The sequence below is a fragment of the Temnothorax americanus genome, unplaced genomic scaffold (assembly GCF_048541705.1).
Source record: "Temnothorax americanus isolate GAGA-0224 unplaced genomic scaffold, ASM4854170v1 Scaffold1, whole genome shotgun sequence".
NCBI lineage: Eukaryota > Metazoa > Arthropoda > Insecta > Hymenoptera > Formicidae > Temnothorax > Temnothorax americanus.
Genome location: NW_027509230.1, coordinates 386,741 through 413,519, shown reverse-complemented (window position 1 = coordinate 413,519; position 26,779 = coordinate 386,741). Strand labels below are relative to the sequence as shown.

At 38.1% G+C, this 26,779-nt stretch overlaps 1 protein-coding gene across 14 annotated transcripts in view; it reads left to right on the top strand.

Annotated features, from left to right (window-relative positions):
• LOC143896918 (serine/threonine-protein kinase MARK2) overlaps nucleotides 1-26,779 on the top strand; it is a 66,514-nt gene that overhangs the window by 16,003 nt on the left and 23,732 nt on the right. For 2 of the 14 annotated variants that reach the window (XM_077405107.1, XM_077405088.1), the window contains exons 1-3: nucleotides 10,626-11,290; nucleotides 22,683-23,593; nucleotides 24,984-25,275. The exons of 3 other annotated variants lie outside the window; for them this stretch is intronic. In XM_077405107.1, the coding sequence (XP_077261233.1) occupies nucleotides 22,860-23,593; nucleotides 24,984-25,275 (1,026 nt within the window). In that variant the 5' untranslated portion in view covers nucleotides 10,626-11,290; nucleotides 22,683-22,859. Of the gene's footprint in view, nucleotides 1-10,615; nucleotides 11,291-18,617; nucleotides 18,952-22,672; nucleotides 23,594-24,983; nucleotides 25,276-26,779 lie in introns of those variants that run through there. 9 more of the 14 variants (XM_077405130.1, XM_077405115.1, XM_077405150.1 and 6 more) reach the window with 8 other exon arrangements.

The following is a 26,779-nucleotide window of genomic DNA, read 5'->3' as shown; positions in this document are numbered from 1 at the left end:
AGAAACTTAATTAGTATAATTTTCCAATTTTAATTCAATATATTATATCTATTCATTGTCTTAATGAGCTTCTATATTGCTCAAATATTTCGTGTCGACTGTCTGATAACTTTATTGCTTCTCTTATTTTAGTATTACGAAAAATATTCGCAAAAAATAACTCGCGAGCGCTAAGAATAGCTTCGTCTCACAAAAGATATCAATAATACCGCATCAAAACAAAAAAATTATTATAGTATATATATATATATAAGTATATAAAAATATTGGAAGAACAAAATAAAGTTTTTCACGAAATTTCCGTGGCATTTGATCGATGGGGTTTCTCGATTGCAACTTTTTCTGAAAAAAGAATGACGATAAATATGTCGCTTGTCTCGGCGATTCAAAAATTTTCCTAATGTCGCGACGTCGCGACGGTTTGATGACAATTCATTATCTTGGATGTTATAACTGTCACGTGAAAAATGCTCCATAAATACCAAGAGCGCAAATACTAGAGTTTTAAACCAAGAGACATTGGTACATGATTCAGAATGCAGAATGATTCGATTGCTCGGCGTAAAAAAATGGTGATTTTAAAAAGACCGATTTATGTTATCAAAACATTGATAAATATGGAATATATTGGGTTAGAAAGATAGTTGCTTCGACATTCTTTTACAGAATAATAAAGATTGCAAAAAAACAAAGTTATACAGTTGATACTGAAAAGTTTAGGCTTTTGCACTAGTTGTATCCTTCGAATTTAATTTTGAATGGTTGTGTGTGTGAAGCTGGCGTGTTATTTTTTGAAAATTTTTATTTATTAAAAAAAACCTGAATTCTCTACAGTTATAGGTTACACAATTAGTTTTGGTCATTAAAGCACAAAAAATACTTTAGGACAAACTGAAACGCTAGATTCACGCAGCGTTTCACTTTTATGGACAGTTCTCTTATATTTATTGCTAGAATTTAAAAGATTTATAGCTCTACATAAGTTCTAGAAAGAGTTCTGACGATATATATAAACATTGTTTTCTTAATTTTTAAAGAATTTTTATCGCTCAAAGAAGTCGTCTTTATGGGAATAAAGGTGAGATGCTGATCAATTATGAAACGTTCCAGTTATTCTAAAAGAGTTCTCATGCAGTTCTAAATGTATTTGAACATTTTATACAGAGTTCACACACGTTGAATAGTCATTTTATTATCTTGAAACACGTGAGACGAGAGAAATGCATTCTATGTATCGTACATGCACGTGTGTGTTATAGCCGATAAGAAGATGCCTGTTTAAAGGAGGCTTTGCAACATTTTAATTTAACACGTGATTTATAACGCACTTGTATATCATTTACGGCAGCACGTTTTTTCTTATTAAATCCTTTTTAACCGTCTCATGCACTTTCACTGTTTAAGTTACGAATATATTGCTTAGAAACAGTTGTGCTTATAAACATAATAAGAATATTTTTCGTTATTCATATATCTCTTTCTCTAAAGAGATATATTCTTGAAAGGAAAATTTCTTATTTCACGGATCATAATTCCAATGATTTTTAACGCTTCTGCATGTTAAGATAAACTAGTTCTTCTCATTCTACAAAATATCTATAATTTCTATAGCATTACGAGTTTAGCATTAATAAAAATATTAAATTACAAAGCTGCACTATTATATAGGAGCACGTCTGGTCGTGTTCTCCGATTTTAAATAAAATATAAAAAAAATGGTAGTTATATGTGGAATTCTCAAGATATATACCTATAATACTACCAATTATTGTTTATAAATTCAAGAATTATGTAAAATTGCAGAGAAAGAGGCAATCGTGATAAGCCGAATAATTGGATTAAAATTACCGTGTTGAAACGGTTGAAATGAGAAAATTTCGTTTATTTTCGGACGAGAAGTGCTCAATGAAAAATCATTGGTCAATCACGACGTGCCGAGGCGAAATAATTTGTAACACGCTTGCGCTGTCGAAAATAGGTTTAAATTATTGGTATACGCGTGACCTTATCGTAACGTGTGAAACGGTTGATTCGTATTTACGATCGATAAATTCATCATTGCATCACATGCGCTAATGCGCGCGTGAGTCTTTCCGCTTCCAAAATTTAACCCAAATGGACTGTTTTCGATGCGGGCCTGATATATAGTTCGCGCAAGATGTATAAGTAGATGGCAAGATTTATAACGCCGACACGAACAAACGTGGGTGCGGAATAGATTCTTGCGGAATCCTTCAAAGATCGACCGATTACGATAATCGTGCGATGACATTATTGCCGAATTTGTTTCCTACGACGAATAAGTCGATTTCTCGCGTTGGATATTCTCCCTTGTTATTCATAGGTCTCAGTAATGTTGCGGTTATCGATTATTGTTTGACTAAAATACTATATTAATTAAAAATATTAAAAATTAATGCAGATAATACATTAAGTCATCGGGATTAATTTTTTGCTTTTATTCTTTTTTTGCTATTGACATTATTTTTTACTTACGTGTATTACCATTTTTATATTGTATATATGTTATGTCTTATAAGATATATTAAATTTGCTATCACAGTTTATCGCGCAATAAAAAGGTAATACGTAAAACCTTTCATGTTTTTCGACTAACAAACGCGAGATGAGGCTTCGATATTGAGAGCATCCGATTTCGTAAAGCTGTAAACTATTCTTGGTTCATCCGCAATGTACGCGTTCGCCACGTGTCGTCACGCGTTTGTAAAGCCATAAACGCAGATAAAAGCATCTCGATATTTGCGTAGCAAACGCATTGCGCGATGCATCGTTAAGCAGTTGCTGAGGCGATGTCCGAATGGAAATTTTTTATTCGCCGACGCCGATTATGCGCTGCAGTATGTCTGCATAATTAATTCCGACATGCGAAAAAAATACGTGAATGCATGCATACACGAGTGTTTAGCAAGGTGTTTCCTTTTTAGACTTTCTCAAGCCCTTTCAAACAAATGCGACTAATGAATGCGTTATCAAATAAATAACTTTTGCCCCAGTACGATATACAGTGACTGTAGCATTCGATTATATTATTAACGGTAATTAAGCGAACCAGCGGAAATATCGTTGTTTTATTAGCGTATCGCATTACGAGCTTGTATAAATATACAGCTTGTAAAAAATACATTTCAGTTTTCTAGCTTCTACAACATAACATTATAATATTCGTCATTCTGTTTAAGCAGAGACATTGGGAAAAGCTTGGGACATCTTGAAACCGGGGCGTTCTTAAAAAAGACTACGCGCAGAATAAAAATAGCATTGTATTTCTTTTCAATACCACACATGTACTCACTTATTTCGTCAGTATTTTCGTCACAAGTGTTTATCGTTGCGGACTTAATTTTTCTCTTTACACGTGTGTTAAATGATTATTTAGAAGCACCGTGTCATTCTTGATTTGGCTGATAATCCGGAAACAATTTACATCGCGCTTATTAGCTAAATGTTCGAAGACATTAATTACGCCATTTAAGTTACAGCTGTCTGCATTGGCGGATAATTGTTTGGTTGGTGACGCGATGACAATTAGTATGCCGAATAGCCATTGAGCCTGAGGCCGCGGCTGCAACGAGAATAATTGTGTCGTCTAATAATATTCGTTATATTTTTCCAAGTTAGAGTTTTTATCTTCCAAACTTTAGTATTATTTGCTGTTTCCCTATAATCGATCAATTGTTTTGAGATTGGTAATTGTGGAATACCGTAACATTTCAAGCGACAAATCTAGTCTCTCGTTCGACTGATTGTGAGATACATGACGCGAAGAAATCAAGAGCACGATATAGAACAAAGAAATATATAATTAAAAAAACAAACAGCTAAAGTTTGGACATGAGCTCCTCGAAGTTATAGATTGGGTATAACGGTATAAATCTATAAATCATTGAACCGCATTTCAAGAAGGTGAATTAAAAAGCTTGAAATAAGTAAACAGTTTTAAATAGGAATATAGGTCAAAATTTACGTTTAGCTGTAAACGAATAGCTTATTGGTCAATGTGATAAATACATTTATGTAGTTGTAGCGATTATACGTTTTCTTGAATAATGAAAGTTTTGAGTTTCACGCTCTTATTGCCCAAGTTAACCCAACTCTTCAATTAAGCTGGCGCGATTCTAACTCATGTATCTACATTCTACAAATCTATATGTATGCAAGCCGGACCGTATGCGGCACAGTGCAACCACTGCCACATGCATGCAAATGCATCGTGCGTGACTCCTCTTCGGACTCGTTCGGAAAAACGAGTTCGCTCTATGTAGCACGCAACGCGCTCGAGAGATCCTTTTAGCGCTCCTGGGGCTTTTCTGCCGCCCGTTATTAACAATGCCATAACGCTAATCGTGTCTAACATGTGGGAAAGCTGCATCCTCCGCGCGTGGGTCGCGAAACCGCGCCTTGGCGTGAAATTTTCTCGCTTCAAGAAGTCGATCTCTATATAATAAGCGCAGCTATAAGAGTCGACGGATAATCCGAAGAGTCTTTGGGAGACGAGACTTCTTTCAACCTCGCAAAGATGTTTCCATCTCGATATCGATCGATGAACTATTTTCGGTCTTTGTAACAAACTGCCCGATAACAGCGCGGCGGATACTTTGTCCCCGTTAGACAGTTTCATCAAAATTGAGAACTGGTAAAAACATTTTCACCGTTTATTTCGCAACGTTTTGGATTAAAATCTTAATTCTAATTTTAATTTTAGATTGCTTTACGACAAATTAATAACGAGCAATATTAAACGTCAACCGAATTTATGTTTATTTATTTTTATTGTATTTATCCTTGTTACGTTTATCATACGGATTTTATTTTATAGATTATATACATTTGTAAATTTTATAGAAAAACACGTGTGTTACGCGAAATAAATAGGTGCCAAAAAGTTCATCGCGAGCTCATCAACCTCTCGATTTAGCATACCTACATACGCGGAGTCAGCCGTGCTCGATCGCGTGATAAAAAAGGTCATGATGTAATGCGGTCGTTGTAACATATCCCGACATATGTTATATTCACAAGTTCTATAAATATCCGCCTCAGTCTCCCCGCGCGTAAAGGGAGATCTCTGTTTTCTAAGGACTTGGCAGATCCAATCATGTGCTCACAGTCGATACAACTTTCGCCATTGTCTCGTGACTATGTATATTCAGATAGAATAGTCTGTAAGAGAGTTCATAATTATCGGCTGTTTCCACGGAAACGCCCGTATATATTAATCTCTATCCGCAAAGTACCGTTATGTTTGGTATGATTCATCGTGATTTGAACTGATATCGGCAATTCTTCGTTATACAACCGAAACAGTTCGAGCGACGCATTTAGATATATTTTACTTTATACCTCATATCTATACTAGTATATTTCTGTTTCTATATTGTAAATTGTATATATATTTGTGAGAACAAAAGGTGAATCTATATATGATTTTTAAAATGCAATTATATGCTGGTGCTTTTATATTGAAACTGTTGAAAGTCATATATACCAGTGCCCACGTTTATTACCGTTCTTTTTTTTTCTTTCTGTATTAAAAGTCGGTTTTGCTAAAGCGAAAGTTGACGCGAGAATCTCGAAGTTTCCGGTAAATGCCTTTTCGAAGCTCCAGGTCTTCGACGCGACGCTTGCTAATGAGATACAATAACGACGATATAAATTCGATTATGTACCTTTGCACTTTTTATCCCGCGTTTGCAAAGTTCTATGAGAAAAAGCAGATGCATTTACAGCTTATATAATTCAGTTAAGTGTAAGTGATATAGGGAACTTTCGCGAGGAATTTACAATAATTCGCTTATTGCAATGAGAACATCTGCGCGAGTATAATTTTTATCGCGTGAAATAAAGAAAGTAATATAATAACAAGAAAGTGTCTCGCGGGAAACTTTTAGTTTACTCCGTGCTGTTTCTTTTGTATTTCATTTCATCGTCTAGTGTACTTGAAAAGACAACGCAGTCTATTGTTTGCAAATGCTTTGCAAACGCTCGCATTACACCCGCTGATGTACGCTACTATGTACGTATCGCGAATATTTTCATCTGTAATAATGTAAAATGTGACGCTTTACGTTGGACGTATACTATAGTATCATATCAATTAACGTTTAATTTTCAATTACTAATATAATTCACCGTTTAAAGCTCCTAAAGCAAACATATATCTATTAACCACGTAATTGATATCGAATCACATAACGGAACAAGTGACACGCGTTACGCTATAATTATCTGTATATACGCACTTTTAATTCATTAAATGTTGGCATATACGATATTCATTATTTAATATAGTGCTGCCATCTGTAGACAGGCGATATCGCTGTAACAAGCAGCAAGGTTTCTGTTTGCATTTTAAAAGTACGAGTGTTGAGTAGATTTTTTTTTAAACTGTCGTGGATATCAATAAAATTTTTTATCAGAGATCAGTCCTGTTTGCCGAAATTAAAATCTTTGAATTATTATGATATTTAAAAAATGTTGTAATCATTTTACTATACATATATTACAAGAAAAATGTTTTTATTTATATAATAAATTATTTTGACAGAGCTTTAAACTGCATAACTAAATTAAATTAAATTAAAATTTTTCTATTCTTTTTAGTCCTCAATTTTTATTGTGTATATTTTTACACAGATTTTTATCGTTTTGGTTCGTTAAAAGCTTTCGATATTGATGTATCGTTAACATATCTCTATTCAGAGCAACACTCATGAATCTCTCTCTCTCTCTCTCTCTCTCTCTCTCTCTCTCTCTCTCTCTCTCTCTCTCTCTCTCTCTCTCTCTCTTTCCGTGATTCACTCAGCGACAGAGTCGAAACCCGACCTGAGATGGAGATAATCGCGCCGCGTGAAACCCTTCGGACGCACCGGGACGTAAAACTCGTTTGCCGTATGCTGAGCGTGAACGGAAGTCAGAAAGGAGGCAGCACTGGCCGAAGATCTCACGCAATCTTTCGTATCGCGAACCGTATCGTAGAATAATTGTTCCCACGATTCAACAGCTGACTGATTCTGAATAATATCATCGTGTAACTCCGCAATGCTTCGCTTGCTGACAAATAAGTCCATTTATATCGAAAGCTTAATTACCGATACAGCCTTCAGCCTCGAACGACCTAAAGAAATTGCAGAAATTCTCATTTCGATTCAGTATAATTTACGATCTCTTAATACTTTGCTTTTATAATACTCCCTAAAGGGGTACCTAGAATAATGTTATATATATATAAAATTACTAAAATATCAAATATATAAAAAAAGCTGATGTTAGCGAACGAAACGTAAGAAATTCATAAACTACGTTGATTAAAAATATCCATTTTAATTCATTCCACATACTTAAGTCGTTTTTAAAATAAACGACTAGTCTGGAATCAAGTTTACATCTATATCTGCATGCTACTCGACGCGGTTGCTTGGCCACTTGTGGCATATATAGTTACTAGATTCCCCTCGGTTCTATAAACCGATCCCGGAGATTGTAGAAACGAGAGAGGTCCGTCGATGTTAACGCTTCGCCTGCAATTCACCGAGCAAATCATTATATTGCATCAGGGATCGAGTTTTAACTCAAGTAGCAAAAATAAATTTGCGTGCGAAGTACTTGTTCGGTATACGTATGAAGGTATATACCTGTATCTAAACTTCCATTTGTATCTTATCTCCTTCTTATCTTATTTACACTTTTATACTTTTATTTTTTTATCTTGGACGCACACGTGCATGTATATATACGTTTTGCTCGTAGACGTAACGACCGTGTCTCTAAAATACTTCGCCGAAGGCTATAATTATTCGAGAGAAAATTGTGTACTGGTTTTTCTGCGTTTTTAAAATGCGATATCAACGGTTGAAAAAAATACGAGCTTCGTGCTCCAATTATTCCGACCTTAGTCACGGTGACCCCGATAAAAACGCTTGCACAGAGAAGTAAGAACTCGCGGCTTATTTCAAATCTTCTATTTACCAACGATGAGTCGCGCGATCAATTCTCATTCAGTTGACCGCGGTGTTCAAAATAAATTGAAAATTGCGAATTGTGTGTAAAAAATAGATCTTTATCCTAGACTACCAAAATGCATCTGCTCATTTATATCTATACTTTTAGGTCAACGTCCATCTATATATATATATATATTATAGAGATGATAATGAAAAAATAAAACGCAAACAATAACAAAGTATACATCTTTATAACGATGGTTTATTTTATATTATATGAAAATTATCTACAAATTGAAAACGTTGGTTATCTCTCTACGTTTCGAATGTTCGTCGAGACGAGAGAAATGCGTTCTGAGCGTTAATCAGCGTGCGTACCACGGATGGTCCACCACGGCGGAAAGGGCAATAAAAAGCAGGGATAACCGATAATCCTCGTAATCATACGCTTCCGCCGCTCTCTATCTTTTCAGCAGTTGAGCGAATCAAGTTCCCCAGACTGCGGTCTTATCGTATATTTATCCGCGAAACTGCTGCTCGAAGGAATAGACGCGCGCGGCGCTGACCCGTCCAACGGCATATGAAATTTAGCTCCACGATTTTACGTATACGCGCGACGAATGACGGAGCGTTATGGCGTTCGGCGTTATATATAATCAGTCGTCTCGCGACTGTGGCTTGCAAGTCACGCAATTATCATTCTCAAAATTATATCCGTTCTTCGTATTGTGCTCCGAGGAGTTGATTCGCGTTGATCTTTCTTCGTATTTTTCTGAACGTAACGGGAGACTGAAAGAAATCCAAGCAAGAAAGTTTCCGCGCCTAAAAATGTTCAACATTTATATATCTCGAACTTTAGTGAAAACTAAACTACTTCTACTAACTATAAACTTACTAAAAATTCGCACAGTTTGAAACAACAGATCGGGTATATTCAAATAATGTGTGCGAATAAAAAATCTAATATCAAGTTCAATCCCCTTTCAATATACTTATCCTTTTAATAAAAAGGCAATACTTGGATAATTTGCCTTTTTGGGCTATATTTTCAAAACGTTTCAAAAAATTCTCGAATTTTCATTCAAAAAGTTATCGCGTTTCTTCACGAATTACGTTTCGCGCAGATATTTGGAAACGGTCTCTCGGAATCGAAAGACTATTACAAAATCGACCGATAATACAGCGGAGCGCGACGATAAAAAGCTGCACGCGAATATAAGTAACGTAAAACGGGCATCGTGTCGCAATCATCCTTTTACCTCGTCCCTATTCGCGCGAATCAGTATAATTCGTTCCGCGATCGGCTCCCGTTCCGACCGATCGATCCCGGTATAGAGAGCACGAAGGTTGCGATCACGCGCGCGGGTATATACGGGCGCAACGCGCAACTCCATCTCCATCGTGGAATGCCCTGGACAACGTGAGATTCGGGAGAGTTGCCAGCTCTCTTGGCTCTCTTGGCTCTCTTGACGATCAGCGGATCGGTGTTTCGCCAGGCCCCCCGGACCACGCCGGATCCAAGGTCGACGAATAAAAGCGTCGCCGAGATCGGTCCGGATTCCGGATTGTGGTTCGGACGAGGACTCGATCGCGGCGAGCCGCACGCGTGCTCGTCTTTATTTTATATTTTCTAATGATAAAATAGTTTTCAATTTTTTTCCGCCCCGCGACGAGACGCATCACGCACGATTTTTTACAATTTGCGTGTGCGTTGCGCGAATACAACGAGCTGTGAGTTGATTGGGAAAATCGGATCCGCGTAAGGTGATCAATTTCCGCACGCTGGAAAAAAAAAATCACGGGCGAGAGAAAGAGCGCGAATGCAAAAGTGTTTTGGCTGAATTATTTCTCTTTTCACACGCGTGGATTTACAAATGGTGCCGCAAAGCATAATATATGATTTTCTTGACAGATTTATTATCCAGTTATAAATTTTGCGTTGCCAAATCCAGAATCCCCGATTTATAATAAAGTTATTGTTATATATATATAGATGTTCGATTAGAATGGTATATACAGGATTAATTATTTGAAACCTAAGAAATTTGAAATTATGTTGAGAGTACAACAACAACGGAGATGCATAATTTTAAATTATTTTAACATATTTATTTTTATTTCGTGCCGAGTCTCCAAAGAGAGAACGCCAAATAGAATAATAACAAACATGTATCGCATAGCATATACACGTGTGTCGCAAGATACAAAATAACTCGAAAATCTATTTTATCTCTATATAGTTGCAAAATTCGTTATCGAAGCAACAAGGAATACGATTATCCACAAAAAAGTACGCATATCGCTTGAAATTCTTAACCGTGTCTCCCAGTTTTTCTCCGATATCGTTATATTGTACAAAAATCTTGTGGTAAAATGTACAATTAGATTGAACCGCCTGACAAATCGTCGGGCGTCGTCGATGGAGCGAACGGCACTGTTATCGGCACTTGCACCTCGGGTTCGTTCTAACGATAGTACGCGCGTCGCACGCCGCGCGCCGCGCGCCGCGTACCGCGCACCGGCTGGTTAGGCTACAGCGGGAGTAGCCTGTAGCAGGTAGCAGGTCGACTCGTGAGTCACAGTCACGAACGCCGGCTGCGAGCTGCGACTCCGGACTCCGGACTCGCTTTCGCCGGTCCGCGTGGTCGCTCGCGTCACCAAGCGCAGCAGTTCGGTTGCCGTCGTCACGCGCGCTCGTAGTTCTCGTTCGAGCTTCGAGCCACTTTTCGTGCCGCGTGCCGCGTCTCGCCGAGTCGCCGAGTTGCCCAACCGAACGGAGCGGCAAGACAACCAGAGACAACCGAGCCGAGCCGAACCGAGTCGCGACGAGTCGAATCGAATCGAGCCGGAACCGAACGAGAAGAGCGCGCGTCGCACGCATCTCATTGTCGGTGGACGCTTTGCGTGTGCGTCACCGTGTGTCACGACACGACTGCACCGTTCCACACCGGACTACCTCACATATCGCCGTCCGTACTTGGAGTATAGTTTTTTCTTCTTTCCGGTGCTTACGGTTTTCGACACTCCGCCGCACTCCGCGCCGGATAGACTCTCGCGAAGATCGACGATCACGCCCGAAGCTCGAACTCTTTATCAGCGAGAGAGAGACGATAATGTGATCCGCTGCGTCCTGCATCGTAGTGCTCGAGCTCAACGAAGGAATATCGGGATCCGTAAAAATAGCGTGCCGTTATGTGCGACGATCGACGGTACGCGCTTCTTCGCGCGGAAATCTGCAATTTCTTACTTCTCCGTGGTGCCGCGGTGCCGATTACGGTAAACTGTGATAATAGTGATAACGTTTGAGTGATTTCATCCGATCGAGCAAGGTGAATTAGGCTTGGGGAATTTATATGCTAACCACCGTTCTCTGCTCCTTTCTCTCTCTCAACCACGTGTAAAATGTTAGAATCCTGTTATAAATTATTGATTCGCGTTAACCTATATATATTCAACTAAAGTTTTTAATATATTATCGATTATTTTATAACGCGATACAGTTTATCGAGTCAATAAGAACGTTTCGCTTGCAAAAAATTAAGGTAGCGAACAAATCTCGCTAATCCACCAAATCAACGCCAACGTATCCTTAAGCGAGGTTAGGTTAGGTTACGTGGTAAAACACCGCTTCCTCGCGCGTCAATCGTCAATCTCGCAACGCGCGCATTGTCGCTACGTCTTTCTCTTAAGCTAACGAGAAGAATAAACAAATTCCAATAGCAGTACGTGCGATTTTGCGGCATTGCGTCACGCTACTGTACGCGAATATGCGTGCGATTTATTTATGTAGACTCTGATCGTGTCCACGACGACCGCGACACGAGGCACGAAGCAACAGCTGCTCGTATTGCGAATAATCTGAATGATAATAAGTATTTAAACGTTCAAAGACGCTCGCGATTCCGTGCGAATTTCGCGAAACATTTTATTTCATGCCACTCCAAGTCTACGTGTTGTGACTCTTTAATTTAACACAGACCTATTTCTCGAAATATATATATATATATAATCACTATTTTATAGAAATAATTTAATATATTCTATTTTCTATTTTTTATAGCCTTTAGGTGGATCGAATTATCATCTCTATATCATTCTCTTTCTCTCTTTGTTTGGAAAAAATAAAAGTGTTAAAGCGCGCGTTTTTTAATTCACCGCACCTACCTCGCGCGCGTTTAATTGTAAGATAGAAAACCGGATTCGCGAACGCGTGGCCGAAAACGTTCCGCGTTCCGCGTTATTAGTTACCGTAACGACTTTAAGCCGTCTTGTGTGTGTGTGTGTGTGGCCGGGATTATCTTTTCTCTTCCCCCTCCTCTTCCCCTTTTCTCCTTCTGGGTTTCAGGGCGCGATGCCGCGAATAGCGCGCGTATAAAAAAGCAAACGAAAGCAACGAAAGAATAGATATAGACGGAAGTGCGCGCGCGTGTACGCGGAACTACCCACCCATATAGCATATAATTCCATGGTTGCGCCTTGCGAGCATAATTAGTACGAGACTGCGATATTACGCGTGTTTCGGGTCACTTGGATAGCTTTCCCTTCGCCACACCGTGACTCGACTCTTCGTTCGTCTTAATGATTTGCCTTCTACAAAAGATAACGTCTAATCTAGATTAATAGCTTCTTGGAAAATTACGCGAGTTTATTCGCGCGGAAAGAATACGTCAAAATGAATCAGATAATCTTACGCAAGACTGAATTATTTGAAAAATTTGCAAGCGTGACGTTACTATTATTATATACTTATGAATCAAAGTAGCGCAAGGCTCTTATTTCTGGATAATTATATTAGACGTCTTTAATTGGTTTAGCATTATTTTATATGTTATTTCAAAAAGAGAAAAAAGTTTAAGCGTAATGCAAAACTGTTTGTAGGAAAATATGTTATATTTATTTTATTTCCAATATGCAATTTAGCTAAGGTTATATACGTATAAAGTTATGCGACGTTGGTGCAACCGGGCCTAAGGAGAACGTTGCGCGAGAAAAGTGTCGTTACTTTTTTTCCCCGCAACGCGCGTGCTGTTATATTGGTTATAATCGAGCTCGATGAACGTATCCAAGTTTAAATTAGCTTATTACGTTCAAGCGACCACGGACACCAATCGTTTATTGAAACATGTCATCGGAAGGCCATCCGTGGATGGCCGTCTCTTCTCGCGTCGATCGAAAATTATACGTTTTAACTGGCTCAGTATTTACACGCATAATTCGCAACACCACGATTGATTACTCGAGCCAGCCACGCATTCTCGCATGGGAAACGCCTTTTTGTCATTTATACCTAGCGAAGCGTTACTATAGCGTTACTATCGCTATATCGCTCGTTAATTCAACAACGCGCGCGTAATCATAACGATTTTGTTTCATCGCGAGAAGCAAGAAATGACCAGCTGCGGTTATCCTCTGGATGCAACCAACGTCGCTCAATGTTAATCACAGTTATCTGTGCACAAACCAACGGTACGCTATAACTGATTTCTTCGGTACGAAGTCCAGTATACGTATGTTTGACATAAATTATCGTTCTAAATTCCCTCGTAGAATTCCATAAATTTGAATTGCAGATCTCGATCGCGCATAAGCAATCAGATTTTTATTTTACATTTCTCGATGTACGTGAACATACCTCGTTGCGCTAATTTTTTCCAAAGAATTTAAAAAGTCTTAATTTTCTCGTTTTTATCTTTATTTCTTAATACGTGCAATATAGGGTACAGGATTTTTTACGTTACGATACGTAGAGAAACTAGCGATCGCTGAGCAACGTTGATCGAGTAAGAGTCGCTGGTACTTACAAGTTCGAGAGATTCAATCGAAACGATGAGTTATACTCAAACGAAAGAGCGACAAAGCGCCACAAGAGTCTTGAGTTTATCGCGCTCGTGGACGACCCCGACATATATCAATAGCAGGTTTAATTGCGGATTTGACGGGGAAAGTTTGATTGAACGGCCATTATTCCGCCGAGATAAACGCACAATCTGCGGATTCAAATGTTCGTCCCTCCGTTTCTGGCGCGAGCATAGCGCGGAACAAAGGGAAGTTTGTTTCTCGGTCGTAAGTCGTAAGCTGTTTTTCGAGCGACGATACACGCGCGTTTATCAAAATAAGGTTTAAAATGATGATTAACGAACGAAAGAAACAAAGAAAAATGCGTAACGATAAACATCAGAAATTACAAACAATCGTTTTGTATAAAAGTATCGAAACTTTACATATCTATCTATTACAGAACACACCAACCATCATAACAATTACTACGAGCAGCTCTGTCGCTATAATATCGCAATATTTTCATTAGTATTTTCATATATTTAATTAATTATTATTGCTGAACGTCACAGCAGTGGACATAGTTACTGAAAATTTTACAGACATGAAAATTTCAAATTTATTTTTCAATCTTATACTCAAAAGTATATGTATCGTTCGTTTCTGTGCTGAACTATTTCGTTTTCTTTTTTGTCGTTAAACGACGTAAAATAAAATAACTTTTTCTCGCGAAAATCCGATTGTCGCTTCATAATTGCTCACTACTTTACTTGATTAATCTAGCTTTCTTCTCGACCGACAAAAGCGACGAACTACTCAAGAGAGATACCGCATTTTATATTCGTTATGCTCGACAATAGGATTCTCATAACGGCTGTTGCGCACTAGAAAAACAAACGAGCTGCGAGTCTTTTCTGTTCATTCACATCGAATGCACAAAAAAGGTATGAAGCACGCGACTGACGAGTGTAATACTTAACGATTGCAACGATCTATGGATTGCGGGACTTCGATGCAACAATTATACGATATGGGTTACATAATTTTTGTGCGGAGGGGAGGTCTGCCGCGTTAAAAATGTTGGCCACTTTGTATTATGACGCGGTCTTTCCTGGTTCACTCCAAGTGACATTTTGATTATCTTGCGGAATGCGGTAAGGTGGAATTTCTTATCAATACGGACGTATGTTCAATGAGACCGTTACGAGAACTTCATTTTTGCGTTCAGTGCTTATTACATAATTTTTACAGTTCAAACAAATTTGGCAAAAACTTGTAGTAAATACTAAATATTCAAATTATGCGCAGAAAAACCAGAAACTAATCTTCTTGTTCGTTTTATGCCTCGTAAATGTTCTCGTGGATGAAATGTATGCAACATTTAGCAATATGGTATTACTTTGCACATATGGCATTAGCCATGAAAAATTATCTTCTGAAAATATGCAATTTGCAATGTTTTAATTTTTCTAATAGAATTACGCAACAGAATTAGCGATTTTTTTCGAGTGAATCACTTCGTGCCAATGGTATCTGGTACATAGTACCTGGTACCTGGTACCTGCTCCTCGATAATACTTCCCCGTGATTGCAGGTATATTTGTTACGTCGAACAAAAGACCTCGCGCCAGCTATCGCGCTAATCGTGAGTCGCGCATCGCAGCACACGGTGCACGCAGTATAACTGCATTTTACTCTTATTTTGAACGAACGTGAATTTATTGATGCGTCATTTATCGACATCATATCTCACTCGCCTAAATTGAACGATAAGTAAACGTATTTTAAATTGACAAGAATTGACATTGAAAATTATTTGAATAACAATGGATATTAAAGTTAAAAAGGCTGAGGTATTATCATATTTTTCTAATTTAAAATATCCATTTTGTTCCTTCGTCGAAATATCACGCAAATAGAGAAGCAGCTGGTTTATCTTGAAATAAACGATTATTACAATAGATGAGAGTGCGTTGCGTAACCTGTTACAATTAAAAGATTCTTCTCTTGCCCCGACGTTCCAAGATCGTAGCGCTCACTCGGAAATTGATGGCCGACCGTTCTTTTATCCGTATATTTAGCCTTGTCGACGCTTTTAGAGCTTGTTCCTCCGCCTTGGTAACACGCCTTGGCACTACCGGAAATAAAGACGTTCCACATTCGGCTTTTCTAACATGACTGCAATGTGCCATGCGACGATGGATGCGCGCCTTGTCGAGCGCGACGTCTCGTTCCATAAAGGACATTGTCGAGAGGCGGTAGCGGGCGGTTATCGCGAGCAAACGTGGGCGTCCCGAGGAAGCGCATCCTTCGCGTGTTCGGACGTTCGGACATTTGGACGAACGACACAATTCTCCCTTACTTTCAGCGCGCATCTTTTTTAATCCGTGGTAAAATGTTGATTGCCCGGATAACCGTGTGTTATTTTATTTAACCGTCACACCCGTCGCACTTCTGAAAATAATCTTTTTCTCTTTTCCTTACCTTCTACATATATTTTATCTCGCTGTAGGTATGTATAGAATATATACACCGTATACGGATAATTTAACGCGATCGACAATTTCTGACATCAAAAAGTTAACTTAGAAAAATCTTTTTTGTTGTTATTTGATATTGACAAACTCCGCAAGATTTTTACCAAGTTAAAGTGAATCTTCTCACCAATAAGTTTTTGAATTATATACGCGATATAAACATTTATATTGCGGCATTTTTCAATTATTCATGCAGTTTACTAGAACGCGTCGTTAATTTACATGATAAAGTTTATCATCGGAGTATATCTCGACCATTCTTGGTTCGCGCTCGGCCACGTCATACTCCTGCTTTCTCGACCGCAAATCCTCATTTGCTGACGAGGCCGGTTATTTCGTTGGGTTGTCTGCGGCCCTCTAACGAAGTCCTTCGCCGGTATGCAACGGCGCGACGGCGTGTCGGTGCATCGCGTGTCGCACGCGAAAGCTTCGAACAATGTAGCAACGCACCGACAACGCCGGTCTATACGTACATACGCGTTCGTAAGTTTTTATCACATCGCGAATCGCGGTACCGGACAAATTTATCAATTAACGCAGCAACAAAGAAGAAAACTGAAGAACTGAATAAAAAAAAAAACTGAAAAATAGATTTAAAATACAATTTCTTCACTATATATTATTAATGCGTTAAACTGATCTCCATAGAGTGCATTATAATTTTGATTCGTTGTTGATCTGAATTAAAATCATGTTATTCTGTATTGACCGTGATTTCATCATTCATCATGTACTAAGCTCGTGATATACGTGTCACTTCCCCATTTACATAACAAATTAGGATTTTTTTATTTGTCATCCTGCTGACACGCAACATACTCACAAAAACAAGCTTCTTTAAGCATTTCAACAAGAAAGAATATAGCGCAGCTTCTATCTATCGTAAGTCAGCGCGTTACGCTGCTGCCTAATGATTAATGACTCCCACTTTCTTATCTACTTGCTTATAACGCGCTGACACTGACATTATGTCTCGACGAAAGTCTGGCGAGCGTCCAAAATACTTCTAAACGTGTTTTATGATACGGTTTGGAAACACTAAACTGCTAATTTTGTATGTTCGTGCGCGAAGAAGACAGAGTATTGAGCCGCGCTTTTCATTGTCTTCGGAGAGAATCGCTCTGATCGACATAAATCATCCGAATAATTCGACACGTAAGAACTTTGCGATATATTCCACGAACCATTTGTTGTAAATGTCATCATTTAGCTCTCTCTCTCTCTCTCTTTCTCTCTCTCCCCTTCCCTCCCTTCCTCCCTCCCTCCCTCCCTCCCTCCCTCCCTCTCTCTCTCTCTCTCTCTCTCTCTCTTTTATACTATAGAAATAATATTATATATAATTTCATATTTTTTTGACGAATCGATCCAATATTAAATTGCCTCTATGTTCACTCTAATCAATTGATTTCTATTGACATTGAGATATATAGTAGAATTATTTTTATATCAATAAAATTGTCTTAGACAGCAATAGATTCTACTGCGTTGATAGTGATAATTTTTTGTGTATAAGAAGTTTATAATTTAATAGAAAAATTTTGAAGAAGTTTATAATGATGAAAAATTTAGAATATATATCTAGTATATCCGTGAGTAAGTACTTGAAGCGTGAAGTACTTAAATATCTACATATTCCAAGATTTGCAGAGCTTATCTCAAAGATTCTTTTCAGCGTGCTTGTGAATGGGGCGTGGCAATAGTTACGAAACTACGCGAGTAGAAAGCGCGAAAGAGCACAAAATACTTGATCTTATTAAATAAATGAGGAACGTACGCGATTTTTAAGTGACTTAAGTTAATCTGCACGCATCTATGCTTATTACATTTACGACATATATTATATGCAAATTTCACGTTTCTATCTCTCACTTGTTTTAACTCCATTTATAGAGTTGCGTAACAAATTCACGGCTATATCAGCAATCGTTTCGGGGTAGCAAACCGGAAAGAACATAGATTTGCAAATGATGAAAATTTATTTGTAAAATAATTCTTACGATTTCAATTTACGATTAAATCGATGCACATTATTTATACGTCTACATTATCTTGACTGTTTTATGACTTTATTTCAGACTTTTTTAAAAGAAAGATTAAAAGTAGTTTATTGACAGAGTTTTAATCACTTGTCTAATGGCTCGTTTCACTACGGTCGATTAAATCGAATTTTTACTATTTCGATAATTTAGAATTGCTGAAAAAATAAATGCGATATTATTTACATTTCACAATTTTATCACTCACCACTATTATCATATCACACATATTTGTGGTCTTGATAACTCGCGACATCAACTAGAAAATACATAATATTTTGCGGCACTTTTACGCTTTAATACGACGCGCATTTCTCGATGTATTTTATCGTTTCGCGACTCCGTGCGTACAATATATATAAGATTCTCGGCGCGACGATCGTCAGTGCCGAGTGTTAGGTAGACACGCTATCGCTTATCAGTAATCTACCGCTGATAAACGGCGTAACGAAGTCGAGTTGGCCGGCCCCAAGCGCTTATCGGTGCCTTTCGAAAAATGGACCCAGTTCGTCATAACCGGCCGTTGTCCGCACAGCCTTGGTACTGCCTCTCTTTCGTCTTTTCGCTCGTTCGTTTCTCTCCTTTTTTCGGGACCGACGCTTTCGAAAGACAAAGAAAGAGAGGAGAATTGAGCGCCGAGTGAGTTTTTAGTTTTTATGTGTCATATTTGAACGAAAACTTTGCGCAGGTGTAATTTTGTGTGCAATATGTGTGTATGTGAGTGGCACGCATCGCGCGTATGGCATGACGCAACTGATAGCGCGTGATCGATGGAAATTTACATTCTACGGTTTCTCCAATTACAATTTTTAATCTCGGAAAAATACACGCGTTTCGCATTGTCGCATTATCGAATATAGCTCATGGCACCCGAATGATTTAGTCGATAAAAGGAAATTTGTCAATATATTATACATATCGATACATATATGCACGCGTGCTCTTTTTCTTTCTCGGCCACAAAGAAGTTCTACTAACGTAACGCTTTCTCAGAGAACGTTAACTTAATCCTCAAATATATCAAGCGTATCATACTTTCAGGTTCTATACATATACTATTGATCATGCAATTTTCTTGGGACGTTTGAATTCTTTGCATAACCGTCTTCCCGAATTATCAATTAATGAAATAGAAATATCAACTTTTTATTTTACATCTTTCTGAGTTTTCGTAATCCCTCTTTCTGTTTTTGTCGTTTTCCTAGAGAGTTTCTCATATTGCTATATTTTTATAACTGTTATATTTAGACTAAATAATACAGAATCTCGTGTAATCTAAGGATTAGTTGAAAACTTGCATTTGCGGTCATCCTTATGATCCAATCGCTTCTTAATCGCGGGAAGAAACGGTTGCCGTTACGAAGTCGCTTCTGCGAAACAATAGAAATCCCACATTGTTATTGAATGTTCCTACAGCAATTAATATGAGTACAAAGGCAGATCTGCATCGAGCCTATTTATTAAGAACGCCTTTAGGTCGCAATGATTGCACTATGCTTTGGGCAATTATGCTTCACCGGATACCGAAACTCTCTCAGCCTTAGTGAAAAAGAATTTCTTACATACAACGTCTTGCAATACTGCACTAGAAATACACAAGATGTACGGGATCTCTCTGCATCTTGTGTCAATCTATATAATTAATTAATTTTTAATTAACACGGAACAATATCTAAATTTCGAAATAGATTAAATTTGTTTTAGGAAATAGTATCGGAAATATTAAAATTCCAATACTTGTTAAGCGATAAATGGTGAAAAATAAAAAATTGTAGAGAATTTTCTGAGCTTCACGAATGAAGCTTTAAAAGATCATAAACCTCTATTCTTTCTTTAATTTTAATGGAATGTAATTTTAATAGGATTTTAAGATGTTTCGTCGCAAACAAATTTAATGTTATTCGTCAAAGAGTTGCGAAGATAAATGAACTTAAACTGCTCAAAAGTCGACAGAACTTCTTGCAATCCGAGAAAAGGACTGCGAGTGATTTGGAACACCCTATATATAATATAGCTGATTTATATACGAATCTTCTTAATCTCCGTACTCTTTCCCGTTTGCTCACAATTTATGACTTTATCGCTTCGTTGAAAAACAGCGTCGGTGTTTGCGTCGATCGTTCGACAAGTTTTCTTCGACAGCTCTCGACGGAATTGATCACATGTATATATCGTCTTGACGAATAATCGAAAATTTCAATTGGTTGCGAGGCCAATTGATCAGGCGTTATTTTAAAGTGGAACATTATAGATCCATTATGCATCATTCTTCTTTTTATTATTAGTTTCTTCTCCCCCCCTCCACCCCCGAGTAAAACCTGTGCGTTTATCTTTAAATATCTGCAATCAAAAAGATCCTGTTATCTCGCCTTTTAATCTTTTAATCTACCACGCGACATTTGCAAGTGTATTACGAGCTGATAAAAATGGCGGAAATAAATCCTCTTGTAAAATCTTTACTCAGAATATGAAAGTTTTAAAATAATCACAAATTACTATCTATGTTTACCTTTACTTAAAATATAACAATTTGCAATCTAAAAATTACAATTATTTTAGATCCATTTTTCGCAATAGTTAAGAATTGCATGTCTAATATCTAATATTAAAAGAAAACTCATATTGAGTCATACTCATCATAATATTAAATTATTATTAAATTCATATAAGGATCGAAGAACTCAGAACTCATTACACGCTTTGTAATTTCTATATGATTAGATGTTATGACAATCGATCGATTATATCCGAAATATCAATTAATATTAGGGAGGAATTTTATTAGCATAACTTATCATTGGCCGTTTTGTTGGTGTTGGTGAATCTTTTAAATTGCCGTAAGTTTTTCATCGTGTATACATTCGAAATAGCATGTTCAATTTTCCATTGGCAAAATTGCTTCCCTACCCTTTCATCTATCGAGGGATTAGGTCACCCGTGTCTAAACTTCTCGTTTCAATCTCGGAGCAAATTTCCGGCTGGCTGCTTCACCAAAGGGAACGAATAGAAACGCCACTCGTAGAGCGCAAAAATTGGTGGTTCGTTTATAATTGTTTATTTCGTTAATTCGTTTTATCGGAAAATTATTGTGAAAAGGAAATTAACATTTAAATAGTCGCTTGGATTTTCGTCTGTTTACATACAAAACTGCATTTCCAAAATCTTAATAATAATTTGGTTTAATCGGTGAAACAATTGAATTTGCAAACATAAAAAATGATTAGATAACGCAATATAAACTATGTATTTCCATAAGAATATTTTTACATATTATAGAATTAATTTGATGGTAGAAACTGTTTATTATACATGTACATACATCTTGGCTTTTGAGTGATGAATTTCTCTTGGATTTCGTAAAACGTTAACTGTTCACGATATTGTATATATATATAAACCGTTGAAGGAATATATTTTACTTCATCATTGTCGGGCCAGATCGAGGCAGAACTAATGGAAACTTATAAGTATGCGCATCCTTATCGTCTTAGAACTGCACGGGGTATGACGTATTCTTTATACTCGATATCTCGGCATATCTCCGATCGTTTCGATAAAAATAATATGACATCCGTGAAATGAATATCGTTCTTTTTTTTTATTGGTTTGGAAAAGTTAATAGATTAATATTGAATTTATTTGCTTCGTTTGTTGATATTTACTTGACTTAAAAAAACAATTCACATTTCGCATTTGATGCATAATGCTTATATGTATTATACGATGACAAAATTTGCTAAATATTATTTTATGTAAATTTAAAGACTATTATTTATTGTATCATCATTGAAAAAGTCCTTTTCGTAACAGATCACTAGATAATTCTTTAATGTACAAAACTGTTCACCACTTATCGTACTACTTTTTGTACGAAAATTTTTCAATGTGCTGACGCATTTGACTTAACGAGTTAATTTCGTTCGATTAAAAGCTATTATGTAATAGACATCTGAGTCACAGATAAAGACACACGCATGTTTACGAGTCTCCGAGCTTTATTTATCGTCTACTCGCATTAAACCGCGGTAATCCACGAAATTGCGAGCCTCCTCTCTTGTGTGTGCTGCGCGTACCTATCTGCTTTATTGTCTACAACGTTATGATTGCAAAAAGAGCCAACACAGTGACGCCGTTCAATAAAGCTTTATTCCCCTATCTACAAAAAAGCCTATATCCGTACCGCTTATTCGCTTATTGATACATGTGATTGTGAATCGAATGAAGGTGTAGAGGAAGAAAGAGAGAATCGGTCAACTGGCTCGTGGTTCATTCTCAGGTTCTGGGTTCTGTATATGATGTGTTTAATAATGATCGTCGCAGTGCTTGACGTCTTTTCTTAAAAAGAAAAACACGAGTCTTCTTCTTGACAGAAACTAAATCTTCCGTGCAGCGTCATTGACCGGTTTGGCCGTTGAATCGAAGGTTTATCAGCGGCCGACACGTGTTATCTACAAAGGATCGTCTTACGAAGACGAGATTCTCAAGGAGAGCCTGAGAAACAGCAACGGCGGCCAATTCCCGTCTTCGTTCCCACGTGAGATTTCTCGATGATGGACGATCGAGAGAGCCCGTTCGTGCGAGCACAGGCCAGCAGAAGCTTGATTCGGCCGCAGACAGGTGCACGAAAGTTCCTGACGCCGTCGTCCGCAGAAAGGACAGTGCGCCAGCTGAATCGACAGGCTGCTAACGAATCGAGCCCGACGAGCCCGATATCGAAGCGATTATCGGCGCCGCTCGCGCCCTTGGAAAGCTTGAAGCAGTGGGAATTGGTAGAGGATGGCAAGGGTTTGCAAGTAGTTGAAAAACGGGCCGGCGCTTTAAGCCCGATCAGATCCAAGGAGATGGTTCCCACGAGCCCGCTCTACGGTCGCACTCCCGTTTCCGTAAAGAGACTCCTCAGCGACACGAACATGGACGCGAATCTGGAGGAGAAGTTGAGAGTCTTCAATAAGTCGAAGATTATCCAACCGATCGGACTTCCGTTTATCCACCAGAGGACGGAACTGACATTACCCGCTCAACTGTCGGCAGAGCCCAAGGCGCCGCTCAGTCTCGATTTGATTCTGAATCAGCAGCGAACAGCGTCGACGGGCACGACGACGGTCGAAAGCACCGACATGCTGCAACGATTGGAACAGCAAGTTAAGGCCATCGAGATGAGCACGATCGCCGCTAGGACGCGTCACTTGGAGAACAGTTCGGATTTCGGAGCGGAAGTCCAGCTCAGATACCAGGAACACGAGGACTTGTTGCGAAACATCACCGACGATGAGGCCGAGGGGTAAAATACATTACGTCATACGTCAATCATTCACATTCACACGCTCATTCTCATCACCGTCGATATCTATTTCGCACACATTCCAAACACATCTTGCATCTTCCTCCCTTATTTTTCTTGATTCAAAGACAGTATTCGGTGACATTCGAGAGATTTCTTATTAAAGAAGATAGTTATTCAATTAAACGTTTAAAAAATCAAAACTGGTCTGTTTTTATTTACAATCGATCTCCAGGATAATAATTTTTATTAAGGAGAAGTAATAGAAATGTCAAAATTCTGAAAACAAATTTTAAAGATAATTTATTTTTATCTGGATAAAAAAATTTAAGAGATTAATTATGTTTTAAAATTTAATATATCATCCATCCATCCATCGTGATCATAATCTCAATCTTCGCACGTTAATCGTCGTCGAGAAGTTCGAGTCACGGTATTTCAATCGGTCAATACCTGAGAACGCACAGAGAACGCATACACACATACAGACGCACGATGCACGATCCATTTACACGTTACGTTTACAGAGCGACGATAGCCGTAGTTGCCTTAGTGATAATTGAGGAAATCGCCGTCCAACCTCCGCCTGATCCTCGTCGCCGCGCGCCGTACCGATTACCTACCTACCTACACGCCTGATCCGCGCACAATTGACTGTCCGTTTACACCCACGCGTGTCCCTTTCCTCGATACAATTGGCATTTAGTTTACGCAATGTCGCAACCGTGCAGCGATTCATTCCGTGATTTCCCGTCGGTCGGTTCGTCGCCATTACACGTCGGTCATTACACGCCCAACCGCGGGAGAGATCAGGGGAGTTGTGCGTGCCGCACTGGCAGACGTTTTGATGAATAAATATACCGGGTGTCTGAATAGATAGCAAGCGTCACGCACAAATCTCGATAATTGTTCGATCTCGCTTCGATAAAGAATATCAAGATAATATTTTCTGAATTATGAACGATTGAAAATAAATGGTTTCGCGCTAACTGTATCTGCCGGTGTATAAACAGATAACACAAAATGTTATTCTCCAGTTTATTTTGAGTGGACTTTATCATAACAATATTTTAATTAAAGATTTCGATACCAAAAGATTTAATATTGAAAATTAGAAAAGTGTTTAATCGTTAATTTTTGCCTTTATACGTTCTATTCTCGAAATGCATAATTCTCTCCTCGTTACGTTTGCAATGATCTCTCCACATCATCTCGAATTATCAAATACACGTTATCACGCAAAACGCTCGAATTACGACGGACACTTGTACACCTGTCTGTTATTATTGATTATTATCATTATACTCACGATACACGATGCCATAAAACATTGAACGGTCGAAGAAAGAATTGTGACGAACAAATCATAATGAAACGTCAACGAAAAAAGGGCCTTGCTGTTGCACCGCGGGGACGCGACACGGAATTCCACCGGAAACGCCGGCATCGCGTCAAAGAAGCCCACCGTTAAGTTGTCCAGGACCGCTTCGGATACGCGGCGCGGACAAGAAGCGGAGATGAGAGCGCAATCCAGGATGCCGCAAACTCGCGCGATCGTCCGGCCGATAGTTACCAAGAAGGATCATCAGCGTCATCAGCAACCACAACGGCAGAACAACGCAACAACCATCCCGCTCAAACCGTTGTCAGACATGCAGAAGGGTATTCAGAGCGAGAAGGAGGTAGATATATAATATGTACATATATATATACGTATAATAGGCATCGATTGCAGCGTTATCACTCACGTCAGAAACATTATCGGGAAACGTTATCGAGCGACTTGTCGATAAAGTGATTTCTATCTGATTTAAGGAGAGAAATAAATAATCGCGTCACTTTTTTATGTCTGTCGTAGAATAATTAGACTGTATATGGTATTACGCAGTTATAACTTTGCTGAGGATTATCTATAGCGATATCTAATTATCGAAATCACCTACGGGTCGTGTGAGATACACGAGTGTTAAGAAAGTAGAGATAAAATCGCATATACGATAATCGCAAGCATAAATGATGTAAATGTATATCGACGATGTGTGACACCCTCGCTAACGAATCGAGTGCAAACGAGTGACAACGCAAATGCACTTCCACACTTACGTCACACGTATGACTCGTCTGCGGCTCATCCGTTCGACCTGAAATAATCCGGATGAGATTTCCCCGCTTCGTCGAAGCGCCATTCGGATGCCACTTTATGACGATCGTGCAACCTGTCGAAGCTAATTAATTTTGCATGTAGAACGTATTTGAAATATCTCGGAAATTTCAACGAGTCTTCCTACTCTTTGTCTCTTTAAAAAATTATTTTTTTATTAACGGAAAATACGTATAAATTCTTTTGAGGCGCAAATATAAAAACCTCGATAAAAACTTACTCGAGAGTAAAATGTTTTTTTTTTTTTTTTTTTTNTTTCAATAAACATAAATCAAGTGAGTTTAGAAAAACATTTTCAATTATTTGGACTATCTTAATTTAATTATTGGAGCAAATCAAACAGGTTTTTCTGGCACTTGATAGAAAATATCGAAGATATCATAAAAAAGATAATTTTTCCAATAGAAATCTTTTATATGCGCCAATATAAACTGACGGATGTCATAGCTTTTTAATATCGCCCATCATAGACACGACAAGTCAGCAATATATCTGAAGCGAGACTTTATTTTTCATCCGTATCAACTTTTGTGTCGCGCCATAAAACAAATTTCAGATGCACTCCGCAAAAGCGGAAGTGCTGGCATTGTTTTACGTCGTGTATTTCGCCATTTCCCATTTTCCTCGCCGTTTTATGGGGGACATAAATCATAATCTTTATAGAAATTCGAGCATTGCGAGTTTCATTCAAGTTGACGATGATTTTCAATTTAAAATTGTCAATTGTAGTATGCGTAACACTATATAAACGTAACACTATTAATAAACGAAATATTTAATATTGCAATTAAAATAAGTTGATATTTTTTCTTTACTTATTCACGATAGCGATAAAAAGTTGTTTGCAAAATAAGGTTCTATTTGTCGTAACGTGCGTTGATCTATTTACCTGTTAACGAAATGCATAAATAATGCGAAATAATTAATACATTATTTTAATTATTTTAATTTCGATAGATTCGAGTGCGTTGAGTTTTTATTTGAATTGCGTTAGAGAGAACGCAGCTTGATCAACTAAAAGGGGA